The 14,165-nt window shown below is 59.5% G+C and overlaps 1 protein-coding gene across 1 annotated transcript in view; it reads right to left on the bottom strand.

Annotated features, from left to right (window-relative positions):
- Fam178b (family with sequence similarity 178 member B) overlaps positions 1-14,165 on the bottom strand; it is an 80,704-nt gene that overhangs the window by 14,826 nt on the left and 51,713 nt on the right. Inside the window, exons 12-13 of the mRNA XM_048352301.1 lie at positions 6,989-7,076; positions 266-394 (exon numbers count right to left, since the gene is read on the bottom strand). Of these exons, the coding sequence (XP_048208258.1) occupies positions 266-394; positions 6,989-7,076 (217 nt within the window). The remainder of the gene's footprint in view (positions 1-265; positions 395-6,988; positions 7,077-14,165) is intronic.

The raw sequence follows: 14,165 nt of genomic DNA, 5'->3' as shown, positions 1-14,165 counted from the left end.
CTTAAGGCCGCGCACGCACTCACAGGCAGCTCCAGGCCCGCCGGCCGCGCACACGGGCACACGGCTGTCCTCGCCTGGGAGTGCACGGCGGGCGGAGGCGCGAATGGCCGGCTCTGGAAGGAGGCGAGCGAGCAGCTCCTCTGCACACACAGGGCGGCCTGCTGGCCTCCGTCCTGGCAGGGCCTGGGGTTCCTGGCTTCCCGGGGGGCTGTGCGGGGCGGACAGCCCTGCTTTGCTGGCGGGGGCGGCCAGGGCGGGCGCTTACCTTGTGGTCCAGCTCGGCGCCGGCCTGCTGCTGCTGCCGCGTCGGGCCGCTCGGCAGGAGCTCGGCGTGCAGGTGCTGCCGGAGGGACGAGGGCCTCATGCGGCTCAGGAGCTGGCCGAGCAGAGTCAGCTGGGAGGAGGAAGGACGTGTCACCCACGGCCCTCGGAGGAGCTGGGCGGCCCCTCAGACCCCAGCAGGCTCAGCTCCAAAATCTCTCTTTCCCCTGCCAAGGTCGGAGCCAGGTTTGGGTCACCGCAGGCCCGGCCCGCCCGCCCCTCCTCACCTCACCTTCTCCGCCACTGAGCTGTCACCGTGGCGTCTTCCCCAGACATGGTGAGCAGAAGCAGTGCCCTGAGCCCCCCCGCCCTTGAGAGGTGACTGCACTCCACTGTCTGCCCCCCCCCCCGTCCCCTTCCTCCGCCACAAGTCCAAACAGGGGCGCGAAGACCGCTCCAAGCACCCAACAAGGCCCAAACACCCCAACGACACCATTTCCATTAAAAATTACTGCCTCCTGGAGCTGGAAATGAGGCTGAGCGGCGCCGTGCTTGTCTAGCCTGTATGAAGCCCTGGGTTCGATTCCTCAGCACCACGTATATAGAAAAAAATCGGAAGTGGCGCTGTGGCTCAAGTGGTAGAGTGCTAGCCTTGAGCAGAAGGAAGAAGAAAACTGAACACAGGTGGTGGATGATAATGACTTCTTGATAATTTTATTGGGTAAGAACACCACACTGTATTGCATTTTTTAAAGGGAAAGGAGAAAAATAGAAGGAAATATTTTTTTCCAGTCCTGGGGCTTGGACTCAGGGCCTGAGCACTGTCCCTGGCTTCTTTCTGCTCAAGGCTAGCACTCTGCCACTTGAGCCCCAGCGCCACTTCTGGCCGTTTTCTATGGGGAATCGAACCCAGGGCTTGCCACTAGGCCGTATTCCCAGCCCCTGTGTTCAGTGTTCTCTGTCTCCGTAGGGCTGCTTGGAAGGGGGCTCCTGCGAGGCCCTCACGCCTCCTCCATTCCGCGGTGGGGCAGCTGCCACCCACTCTGAACAGACGGCTCTCGAGTCCTTGGAAAGGCCCCTCCTGGCCCGGCCCGTGCGCCAGGATTCAGGATGGCAAGGACCACCGCGGGGCGGGGGGAGGACGGGCCGTCCATGTCGCCCGGGACCCTGGGAAGAGGGGAGCTGCGGGCGGCGGGAGGGGCGCGGGCTGGGGCGGGGTTGCTCTCGGAGCCCTGACTGTCTGGGCAGATGCAGCAGGTGCGCCGTCCCACGGGCCGGCACCTCAGCCGCGGGCCCCTTGCCGGAGCCCAGCTGGGCTGGCACACCTGGCTTCCTCTAGTGACTCACTTGCCAGCACCTGCTCAGCGCCTCGGCAGGGCTGGGCCTCAGACAGGGCCGCACGAGCAGCTGGCGGGAGGCCGGGGGGGGGCGGCCGGCAGGCCTGGGCTCCGGGGAAGAGCCAGGACGGCTCTGCCCACGAGGGGAGAGAAAGCAGCAGGAAGAAGGCAGGCGCCGGGCGGGGGAGGCCTTCTCTGGAGCCGCGCTGCTTCGCCTGGCCAAGGGTCCCGAGTCGGAGGCTGGTTTCCAAAATCCGCCCTGCCTGCTGCCCGGAGGCGTGCGGTGCACCCCGGCAGGGCAGCCGCTCCGGGGGCCCTGGGTGGGGCGAGGGAAGCACACCACAGTGCGCCTGCTCGCTCCCCGCCAGCGCTTCCTTGTGCTCAGCAAACTGCTGCCTCTGCAATCTGCTAATGTTCTTTTGTTTCCAGCCCAGCCCCTCCAGCCAGTCTCCTTCCTGGAACTGGGCTTATTTGGGCCACGTGGGTCCCATGGGGACAGGGCCTGAGACCGGGACCCTACCCACTCCCACCCTGCCCCTGGGGTCGCCTCCGCCTCTTCCAGCAGCCACCGAGAGGACAGGCCTCCCCGTCTTTCCAGCACCCTGTACGACAGTGGCAGCTCTCTGAAGCAACTGTCCACACAGCAGATGTCGCCCCCACCCATAAATCCTGGTGGTGGATCCTATAGGCACAGGGAGGCGGCCGAGACGGCTCCGGCTCACCTTGCCAGGGGGCCTGCCTGTCTGAACTCCTCATCCAGCCCCAGCCCACACCTTCTGTGCCCGTCACGTTTGCCAAGCCCTTCCCGGGCACTCTTCTTGCCACTCTCCACTTTCTCCCCAGCAGGGAGCTTCCTTGCTCACTTGCTAATTTATTACCGGCCTGGATCACTAGCCAGAACACACACTCTCCCAGGGCAGCTTTGCGCGAGGCACTAGGTATTTGTTAGGTAGATAAATAAACAGCTGGCCAGAACGGCAGATCACTTCTTTCTAAGGGCTGCAGACCTTTACTCGCTTTGCCTTTGCCCACTCAAAATGTGTGCTTTCCAAACTAGAAGACGCAGTTGGACAAAAGCGGTTTTCCACCGAGTGTGATGGTGCGCAGTGGAGGTTGGAGATCTGACACTAGCCTTGGCTACGAGGTAAGGCCCTGTCTCAAACACAAGGACAACAACAAAATTGGTTTGTTGGCTGGGCAACAATGTCTCACGCCTGTCATCTTAGCAAGAATCACAGTTCAAAGCCAGACCAGGCAGGGGAGTCCATGAGACTGATCTCCAATTAACTACCAAAAAAAAAAAAAATCCCTTCAGAAGTAGAGCTGTGGCTTAAGTAGCAGAGAGCTAGTCTTGGGCAAAACAAACAACAACAACAAAAACCTAGCTATTAACCTTATTACTACTATTATCAATATAAAACCAGGGCCCGGAGCAGTGTCCAGGCTGTGAGTTCAGTCCCCAGGATTGGCACTCAAAAAAGAAAAAAACCACAATTGGTTTGCTGTGTTTCAAGAGGTGGCCTGGGATAAGAAACAGACTGCTGGTTTCCTCCCAAAGCTGCCCCCCTGTGTCTTGCCGGCTGGGTGAATGAAGGCCTTTCTCGCCACCCTGCTTTTCCCGAGGGCCCTGGTCCCCTTGCTCTCTCCTCCCTCAGTCATACTGGGAAGTGGCTTAGGACTTGGCCACCAATGCTGCAGGACTGCTGTGCCCTTCCTTTCCTCACCACCCTGGACCACTGAGTTTCAAGGCAGCCGTCAGAATAAACCTAAGACCTTCTACAAATCAGATTTTGTCCGTCCTCTGTTCAAGATCTTCCAGTGTATCCCTCTGTTGGCCAGTGGCTCACACCCATAATCCTGGCTACTCAGGAGGCTGAGATCTGAGAATTGAGATTTGCAGCCAGCCTAGGCAGACAAATCCACAAGACCCTTAATCTCCTCTTTAACTGGCAGAAAACCAGAGACGAATGTACGGCCTTAGTGGTAGAGTACATCAGACACGCGCAGGAGTCCAGCCAACACATGAGGCCTTGAGTTCAAGCCCCAGTACTGACACAAAATGGAACAACAACAACACCCTTCTTGTAACTCGACTCTTGGGCATGAAAGCTAAAACCCTCACACCATGGCCTTGCGGCTCTCGCTCACCGAGCCTCCACTTGCCTGGCTCGACCTCAGCCCTTCGTCCCTGCTCCTACCTAAGCGGCCTGTCTGCCCTAGGGCCACGGTCCTTGCTTCTCCCTCTGCTGGCATGCTCTTCCCTAGGAAACCTCCTGCCTCCTTTAGGTCTGTGCACAGAGGCCTCCTTCTCTGCTCTTGTGAAACTGCACCCTCCCAGTGCTTTCTCTCCTCTGTGGCTGGCTTTCTTTTCCTCCACAGCCTTTATCACCATCTGGCCCTTCATCCCAACTGTTACTTCTTTCTCGGTGCCTGTGTGTTCGCCTTCCCCTGACGAGGAATGTCCCTAGAGAGGGGCTGAATTCTGTTCTGCTCTATCTCCCATGCCCAGAGCAGTCTGGAGCAGGCTGGGGCCTGAAGCCAAAACACTGCTATTTCTGGAATATTCCCAGTGTTCAACAGAACAACAGGAATTACTGATTAGACCCTGGGACTCTGCTGGAAAATTCAAGCCTTGGGGTTGTTGCATCCCAGCGACTTCCTGTCCCTTAAACCCAGCTCCCCAGCACGGACCCGGCTCCTGGGGCCTGGGCCTGCAGCCTGGAGGGCCTGCCTGCCCCGCCGTGCAGACCACGCTGCCCACTTCCAGACTCGGCTCCGGCTTCAGCTTCTGCAGGAGTCTGTGGAGCCCTTGAGGCCTCTCCACAGGGAAGGGGGGCGGGTGGGCATCAGCACCGGGCGTGGCCCTGGCTGCTAAAAGCTGGGAAGGGGCCAGGACAGCACACCGCAGTGATCCCCACTCCTCTGCGTTCCTCTTAGGTGGCCCTGGGAAGCGATCCTGCCTCGTTTCCCATCTGCACACTAAGGATGAGAGCAGCAATCCTTAGAGCCAGGGTGGCTGCGGGGAGTAAGCACTGAGACCAGCACCCAGACGCAGACAGGGCGGCTGCCGGGAGTAAGCACTGAGACCAGCACCCAGACGCAGACAGGGCGGCTGCCGGGAGTAAGCACTGAGACCAGCACCCAGAGGCAGCCAGGGCTGCTGCACGGTCGTGGCTGCTATTTCTGGTGGGGTGTGACGGTAGAAAGGAAAAGGGGCCAGCGCACAGGCAGAGCGGTGTGCAGGGGCGGGCGGGCTGCGCGGTGGGGGGCCCGGGGGGCCCGCGGCACCGGGCCGGCCAGCTGAGGTGGGGCTGGGAGTGGGTGGCTCTGGGGTCCAGGCTGGGAGGGGCGTGCCTGGCGGCGGGGGAGGCTGCGGGCAGGCCCCTGCTGGTCCTCCCGGCGCGGGAGCGGCACCGGCGCAGACGCATCCCCCAAGGCCTGGCTGCGGAGGCCATCCCGCCGTCTCAGGCAGCCTTAGTCACCGGGCTGCGGCCGCTGGCTCACCCATCTTTCAAGGTCGTCTGGGGCGGTCTCCCCAGAGCCTGCCGGCGCCCGGCGCCCGAGGCAGAGCCGGGGCCTGGAGTCAGGCACCGCGCGGTCACAGGCAGCCGGGGCCTGGTGGACCGGGAGGCCCTGCACCTGGGAGCCCCAGACAACGGGTAGCTCTGGTGTGGCGCCCTGACGAGGCCTCCCAACCATCTCTCAGCGGGAGAGGCAGCACCCTGCTGGGCCCTTGACAACTGCTCCCGCTTTGTGGCTCCCCTCCCAGCCCAGGTGGCTTCACCGCACCCCGCAAGGAAAAACACGCAAGCATTCAAACAGCCCACAAAGCTCCGAGGCACGATGCCCCCCGCCCCTGCTTCCTATCCCCCCTTCGGCACCCCTCTATTCTCCGTCGCCTCAGGGACACGCGCCTGGCCCCCAGGAACAGCGACATTAAGTTGCCATCTGAGCTTCTGGGATGCCTCTGGCCTGTGTCCCGGCGCTGTCCCTCTGCAGCCCCGCTGACCGCGGGCCTGTGTTCAAGTACTGGCGGGCAGTGACCTCCCCGCAGAGCACCTCCTCCCTGGCCTTCCCCAGGAGAGCCTGGGGAGCACTGTCTCTTGTGTGCCCTGACTTCACCCCACCAGCGTGGACGGCCTCCCTGCTACGACATGCCAGGGGCGGCAGTGAACGGACACGGAGGCGTTCCCTCCCTCCGAGCCCTGGCACCCAGGAGGAGGGGCCAGACACCCAGCATGCCAACGCAAGACCCCAGAGGCAGGAGGGACGGGGCTGAGGCCCTGGGGACGGGCGCTCACCTCCGGGGAAGGACAGACAGCGGCTCAGGGTGCAGTACTGGAGGCAAAGGCCGAGCCCACCCTGACAGCGCACTGCCCATCGTTGTTCTCAACTCCTTCTCCGCAGTGACAGCATCTAACAGACATCTGGTCCACCAGGCCTGAGGATGTGCTGGAATGTTCTAGCAGCGCTCTGAGGGTTTACTCAAGCTCACCGTGTATACCTCCAGGCTTGCCGGTGCCCCTGCCCCTCCCAGTGCTGTGCTGGGAGTTCTGTCGGCTCCTATCAGGAATTCCTGGAAAACTCCTAGCGAGGCAAGAGGATGTCAGCCTCTGGAACCCAGCCTTGGAATCTCTAGGGCCTCGGGGCTGCCAAAGGGCTCAGATCCCTTACACGAGGACCCAAGAGGCACCTGGAGGGAACAGCTGTCATGTGGCGGCAGTGTGTGCGTGCGTGTGCATGCACGTGCGCGAACACGTGCGTATGCCAGCACTTGAGCTTGAACTCAGGTTCTTTGCACTCTTGCTTGGCTTTTTCCACTCATGACTGGTGCTCTACCACCTGAGCCACACCTTTACTTTCAGCTTTTTCTGTGTTTAACTGGAGATACGTCTCATTGGACTGTTCTGCCCAGGCTGGCTTTGAACTGTAGTGCTCAGATCTCAGCCTCCTGAGTAGCTAGGATTGCAGGTGTGAGCCACCAGCACCGAGCCATTTGATAGTACTGGTTTCCATTTTCATCATCATCATCATCATTATTATCATTTTGTCTGTCATGGGGCTTATACTCAGGGCCCTGGCCCCGACCCTGAGCTGTTAGTACTCAAGGCTAACGCACTACCACTTTGAGTCACAGTGGTGCTTCTGCTTTCCTGGTGGTTAATTGAAGAAGTGACTCACTGACTTTCTTGCCCAGGCTGGCTTTGAACCACAATCCTCAGATCTCAGCCTCCAGAGCAGCTAGGATGACAGGTGTGAACAAACCATCGGTGCAGGCTCAGATAATTAAGAAAACATTGAAAGGTTAGCTCTTGGAGTCGTCTTCGTGGCAGCGTCAGGAGGGAGCAGGCAGCCCTGCTGGCCTTCCTGCCGCGCTGAGGCAGACTCACCGGGGTCTTCTCTCGCCAGAGAGGCAGCGCGTCCTGCTGGCCCAGCATCCGGGTGATGACGACGAGGCTGAGCTGGCTCCGAAGCTCCCTGGGGGAGAAGAGCAGGCAAACCTGAGAAGAGGCCACGGGCTAGCGGGGCGTTGGGGAGCCGGCCAAGCAAGAGCCCAGGGAGGGAGGGCAGCGGCGTCAACCCGAGGTCCCCATGCACGCGCGGACAGCTGCCAGCAAAGGACCGTTCTGTTAAAAAAAACGGCTCCAAGTGCTGGTGTGCGGTGGGGCGTCTGCCTGACAAGTTCAAAGCCCTGAATTCAAACCCTAGCCCCACCACCACCACCACCACCACCACCACCACCACCACCACCAAGAAAAAGGTTGACGTTGGGCCTGGTGGTACACTCCTGTAATACTAGTACTCAGGAGGCAGAGGTATGAAGATTGTGAGTTCAAATCCAGCCTGGGCTACACAGTGAGACCATGTTTCAAAAAACTAAAATGAGGGCTAGACGTGGTGACCCACACAGACAAGCTCAGCTGTCTGGCAGGTGGAGATCTGGAAGGTCTTGGTTCAAGGCTAGCCCAAGCAAAAAGTTAGCAACAACTTGAACAAAACATGCCAGGCAACAGGGCCTGTGCCTGCCACCCTGCTGAGGGTGAGGTCCTAGGCAGGAAGGCTGCTCTCTGGGCTAGGGTGGGAAGGAAGACTGAAAGATAACCTGAAAACAAATAGGGTGAGAGGTGTGGCTCAAATGGTAGCGAGAGCACTGAAGTCGAACCCCAGCACTGCCAAAAACAAACAAAAAATCCCAAACAGCATCCTTCTGTGTGTTTTTTTTTTTTTTTTGGTCGGTCATGGGGCTTGAACTCTGGGCCTGGGCGCTGTCCCTGAGCTCCTCAGCTCAAGGCTAGCGCTCTACCACTTGAGCCACAGCGCCACTTCCTGTTTTCTGGTGGTTAATTGGAGATAAGCGTCTCCTGGACTTTCCTGCCTGGGCTGGCTTTGAACCGCGATCCTCAGATCTCAGCCTCCCGAGTAGCTAGGATGACAGGCGTGAGCCACCAGTGCCCGGCCTCTGTATGCTTTATACATATATTGATACATCAAGGGATGAAACCGCGGTTGGAGTACAGCTCAGAGGGCAAGCGCTCACCGTGCCCTCAGGAGTCTCTGGGTTCCACCCTCAGCGCCACAAGACTATTTAGGTCGAGGAGGAAACGACGGACAGGAAAGATGTCTTTAGATGGAAGGGACGATGGCTCAGCAGAGGGCACTTTGTCTGCGTGTCCCGCGCTGGCTCGATAGGGCTTTGTTGTCCCTCTCACCCAACCACCCTTCCTTCGGGGACCCCCTCCCTGACCCCAGTTTGTTTTTCCATGGTGGGCAGGAGAGTGACAGCCACCAAGATGTCCCCAGGACCTGGCTGGGCATGGCAAGCTGCTAATCGGCCTGGCTACCCACCCCACAGTGCTGGCGGCCCCCTTGTGCATTGCTTTGGCTGGCTCAGGATGGAGCTAGGGCTCCTCTCGGGATGAAGGGCCCCCATCAGGCCTCCAATGCTGAGGGTTGGAACTCTGGCCTCAGGGTTGGAGGCACGGCTCGGTGGGTAGAGTGCTTACCAATGAGGGAACGTGTCAGGTGCCGAGTTCAGGTTCCAGTCTCACACCCCTTTCCCCCCAAGGGAGAAGGAAGCCTTCACTCATGAGTTCTCCATGGTGAGGGTGAGGGAAAGGAGAAAGGGAAGAAGCAGGGGCATCCTAGCTTCTCAGGAGGCCGAGAATCAAGGTTTGAAGGCAGCCTGGGCAGAAAAGTCCACGAGACTCTGACCTCCTATGAACCACCAAAGGCTAGAAGTGAAGGAGTAGCTCAAGGGGTAGCGCACCAGACAAAAAGGTGTGTGTGTGGGGGGAGTATCTATATACATACCTTTCCCTGATCCTGAAATAGGTAAAAAAAAAAATAGGTCGCCTAAACACACTGGGCGACCACACAGCTAACTCCTATGGGGAGTCATGATTTCCTATGAGGAGGGGCGATTACTTCCGAAAATGCAGGTGTCTGAGCTCCATCACCGACAGTCCAAAACAGACTGCTGGAGGTGGGGATGCTGGTGAGAGGCTCAGCTCTTGTGACCTCTCTCCACCTAATGTCACTGAGTCAGACCTTGAACGGTCTGGGTGCTGTCCTGTGTGTTTGTATGTGGCAGTTCCATGGAGCTATGAGCTACAAGGAGGGCAAAGCAGACATGGCTGATTTAGCAAATAAAATCGAGGGCGGCTTATTAAGTCTGAATTTCAGATAAAGGATGGTTTTCATTTTAGCATGTTTGTTCCGTGCGATATTCGTGCTACATCTGGCAGCCATAAGAGTGACCAGTCACCCCCCCCACCCCGCCCCATTCCCCACAGGGGCACGACGGCTGGGAAAATGGAGTCTGTGCATATCCTTGGTGGGCACCTGGAAAGACAGGGTGGGGGCCCACCCTTCATGACTGTCCCTCTTTAGCCATGAACCCAGCTCTGAGGACTGGCAGGCACCATTGCGGGATGGTGAGCAGGAACCTCCCTCTCTGCCGGCCCCAGGCCCCCCTCCCCCATCCCCCCACCCCCCCAGCCAGCAGCCAGGACCGGCTTCCCAGCTGTTGGAGCAGCAGCTGGGCTAGGGCACAGTGGGAGGTAAACGGCCCCTGCACGCTGCCCCCCCCCCCCAAAGCAAACTCTGGGCCAGTCAGGAGTCCTGCATCTGGGCTTCATTACCACCCCCCCCCCCACACACACACTCACACACCCAGCCGAGGCCTACAAGGGGTCCGGTCACCCACAGTGGGCCTGGAAAGGGAGCCGGAGCAGCGCTGGGGGCGGTTCCGGGAGGGAAGGGGCGGGGGCTGGGAGAGGCGGGGGTCAGGCCAGGGCTGTAATCCAGAAGGGAAGAAAAGAACCAGCACAGAGGGAGGGGGTGACTGGATGCAAAGGAGCCACATCTGAGGGAGGGAGCCCCGCCTTTCCACCGGCCATGCTGGCCAGCCCTCCCCCTGCCTTTCATCCTAACGGCCCTCACAGACCCTGCACTCCCAGCAGAGGGGGGGGGGGGGGACCACCTTTTTTATTTCACAAGTGGAGAAGACAAAAGGAAGGGCTCCACCCAAATGCCACCTCAACGGGGCGCGGGGCGCGGGCCAAGTGCCCGGCCCAGGCTGGCTGCGCTCTTGGGCCCCACAAGCCCCCGGAGCCGCCGGAGCTCTCCCAGGCGCTGTCATATAAGGCAACGACGGGCTCTGGCACCAGGACAGACTGACGGACGCCGGCCAGGCCGGCCTCAGTCTCCACCCTGCCCGCCCCCAGGGGCCTCTGGAAGACCAGGACACTGGATTCACACTCAAGGAGCCTTAGGCACTGGATAATTCAGAGTCCATTTTTCTAAACCTAAACTGCAGTTGTCCCTGCGGTTCCCACAGGGCCGAGGGGCCGAGCACTCGGCAGGGGCCTTCAGAGAGGCAAAGGCATCGCCAGAGTGGGCAGGGAACCGGGTCAGTACCGCCCCACGGGGCCCCTCCTCACCCTCCAAGGGAGAGCAGGGCCGGCGGAGGCCCCGCCGCCCTAAAAGGCTGTCAGGCTTCTGGCCAGGGCGGAGCTGCCTTTCCCACGTCTCCAGGGCAGCTCAGGAAGCGGCAGTGGTGGCCAGTTCTGTGGAAAGGCCGCCCGCCACCCTGCTCACCGTGTCTGCGGCCTCACATCTCTGGGGACAGCTAGAAGACACTGCCCCATCGGCAGGGTGGAAGGAGAGGGGCCTCGCCCACTCCCGGCTGCAGCTGAGTGGCAGTACACAGACTTCCCAAGTGCACTGTCAGCCACACAATGTTCCATTTGGACACGTGAAACCTGCGGTGGGTCATCGGCCCTGCAACTGAGGAAACACCTTTACTGCCCCCTAGACAAATGGCGCACACTGCCTCCCTACCGGAACAAGGGCCGTGTCTGCCAAGGCAGCACAGACCATTCACTGGCCTAAGTCAAGGAAGCTGCTGCCCTCCGGGACCGCTACCAGGGCGTGTGGGTTCTGCGCTGTGGGGGCTCTGGACGGGCTGGGCACCCCAGTCACCGTGGCTATTTCTTTCCTGGTCGTCGCTGCCTCGCTTTCCCGCGTGTCCCCCCCAGGCCCTCTCCGAGTGAGCCGCCTGCACGGGGACCACGTTCCGACGCTCACTGCCTTGCCAGGCTGGAGATGCCAAGCAGCTAGCGGATTGAGCGGGCGTCTTTCTCACACACCTTGCTATCAAACCCCATCCCCCAGATCCCGCTTTTAATTACATAGCTGGGCTTTTGTTTCCGACTCAGCCCCATTATTGTCTGCTGAGATCTGGGATCTTCAATTTGTTGTATTCTTGTCACCTCTGAATCTGACTATTGTTCTACTAATGGCCTCATCCAAGATACTAGATCCACCCTGCCTCCCCAATTAGGGAAGGCGGAAACTCCACGGCTGCCTGCTTGATTCTACCATCTTTCACATTTCTCCATCCCCAGGGTGTGACCACAGCTTCATCAAATGTCCTATGAAACGCTAGACACACATGCATTCAGTCCTCTGCAGACGGTACCTGGTTAACCTGTCAAAAGACAAATAAAATGGGAAGACAGCAAGCGAAGGGATGACTTTGGCAGAAAAGAAATGCACGCTTTACCTGACTTTTTAAAAAAGAGACTCACCTAGCGGGATTTAGTTTTAGGACTCCTTTCTGAAGGTCATGCTCATGTAGTGCTCACTGGGAATGAAGAGCACTGTGGCCCCATCTCTCTGAAGCCCCGTCCCCCAGCCAGCCCCCCAGTGGGGCATCCCTCCCCTGGATGCAGCGCCAGAGCCTCACTCCCCACCTCCAGGGCCCGGAATCCTGTGAGGCTGCAGTCTGTGGGGGGCACTTTCGAATCCAGGTAAAATTCATTCTTTCACAAAGTAGACGAAGCAAACTAGGACGCGCCAGGTTCTGCTTTGTGCTCATCAATGCTGAGGGGTTGGCTCAGGGTAGCACTCAGTACACAGTAGCCCTCTTCAAACTCTTGGCAGTTCCCAACACTACCATCTCTGACTTGGGCGACTTGTTTGCTTCATTTTGTTCTTTCCAGATCCGTGTTTTTCAAATCTGGTGTCACACAGAAGCAAGCTCTGAACTTGAGAGGCACAGGGAACTATTTAGAGACTTCCTCCTTTTCCTCTAGGTTCATTTGCTGCAACCTATATTCCAAGGTCAGTGCGGATCTCCTAGCCCACCTTGGCTATCTTTTGCTTTTTAAAAAAATCTTTATTTTTTAATTTTTTAAGATTATTACCTGTGGGGCTGGGAATAGGGCCTAATGGCAAGAGTGCTTACCTCGTATACATGAAGCCCTGGGTTCGATTCCCCAGCACCACGTATACAGAAAACGGCCAGAAGGGGCGCTGTGGCTCAAGTGGCAGAGTGCTAGCCTTGAGCAAAAAGAAGCCAGGGACGGTGCTCAGGCCCTGAGTTCAAGCCCCAGGACTGGCAAAAAAAAAAAAAAAAAGATTATTACCTGTACTAGGATTTGGAGTCAGGGTATAGGCACTGCTTTTTAGCTTTTTTTGCTCAAGGTGGGCATTCTACCACTTAAGCCACAGATCCACTTTCAACTTTTTGGTGGTTAATTGGTGAGAAGAATCTCATGAACACTCTTGCCAGGGCTGGTTTCGAATTTCAACCCTCAGAAGTAAGCCTCCTAAGTAGCTAGGATTACAGGTGTGAGCCCTACATAGTGCCAGGCCACCTTTTGCTTTAGAATCTGCTACTAAATCAACCCAATAGGGGAGGGCTTTCTCCTCCCCAGGCTCATAGCTAGCGCAAGGGACTGCAAAACAAGCCAGCCAGGGGGACGGAGGTCCTGAGCTGGGCAGCGGAGGACAGGCAGGAAGAGGCTTCTGGGAAGGGGCAGTGGATGGGGCAAATGCTCTTTATGAGTTTAAGTGGCTACAGCCTTGCAGCTGTGCGCGGCGGGAGGGCGGGGCCTGCTGAAGCCTGAGGCCTGGGGAGAGCAGGCCCGAGGCCCCGGGCCAGGCCGGCGGGCTGAATTTCCTCTCCAGGCTAAGAGTCTGCAGGACGGACTTTTCAGCAAAGGGGCGGCGTGGCGGATGTGCAGTTAGAGGACGGTCACGGGGCCAGGCAGCGCCGCACACGGACGGGGGGCTCGGAAGGAGGGGCTGCATTCTCTGCCAGGCGTCCAGGGGCCCCGAGCGACAGCCTGGTCTGGCGAAGGCAGAACTCCCTGGATGTAGAGCTGGGGCCTGGGAGGAAGCAAGGAGGCCGGAGCTGGGGCGGCTGGCTCTGCCTGGGGCAAGGCATGGGCAGTGCGGTCGGGAAGCAGGGGCTTCCGTGGCAGGAAGTGTTGTGAAATCTGCAATCTGCCGAGGGCCTGCAGCGGCGGCTGTGGCCGCCTGGAGGGGTCGGGCCTGGAAGTGGACAAGGGGAACTGGGGGGTGGGGGGTGCGCAGTTTCAGGGTGGCAGACCTGAAGCGCGCACTAAAAGGGAACCATGGCTGGGAGAGAGCTCTGGACACGGAACCGGGGCCGAAGCGGTGGTGAGCGGCGAGGAGCGGGCAGTGGGGCGGCGGGGGGGGGGGGGGGACAGGGAAGGAGCCCTGCAGGGCTGAGGCCTGAGCATGGCCACGCTGCCGGCCGCTTCCTCTTGGTGGCCAGACGGTACTTCCGCGGCTGGTGGCCTGGGACAGAAAAGATCCCCGAGGACACGGGGTCCAGCAGGAGCCCCGGCCTCCCCACGAGCTCCCCGAGACGGAGACGCGCTTCCGTGCAGAGCCCAGGCACCGGGGCAGCGTCCCCCGGCACGAGAGCCTCGTCCCTCCCACGCGAGCGTGCCACGCACAGAAGCGAGGCGAGGGCCACACGCGGTGTTGACGGTCTCCCCGCATTTGCGGCCCTTGCTGGCAGTCTAGTCACTAAGCACGGAGTCGCCGGTCAACGCGGGGACAGTTAGGGGAAGAGCAGTGCACTGGGGCCACATCTCCACCGTTCCGGGGCTTGAACTCACGTCCTCATGCTCATGTTGGGATTTTTTTGCTCACGACCGGCACTCTCCCACTGGAGCCACACTTCCCTTTCGGTGGTGAACTGGAGGTGCACGTCTTGTGGACTCTTCTGCCTGGACGGCTCGGAACGCC

This window comes from Perognathus longimembris, chromosome 8 (genome assembly GCF_023159225.1).
Source record: "Perognathus longimembris pacificus isolate PPM17 chromosome 8, ASM2315922v1, whole genome shotgun sequence".
Classification (NCBI taxonomy): Eukaryota; Metazoa; Chordata; class Mammalia; order Rodentia; family Heteromyidae; genus Perognathus; species Perognathus longimembris.
The sequence above is the reverse complement of the archived record's forward strand: the minus strand, read 5'-3'. Positions and strand labels throughout refer to the sequence as shown.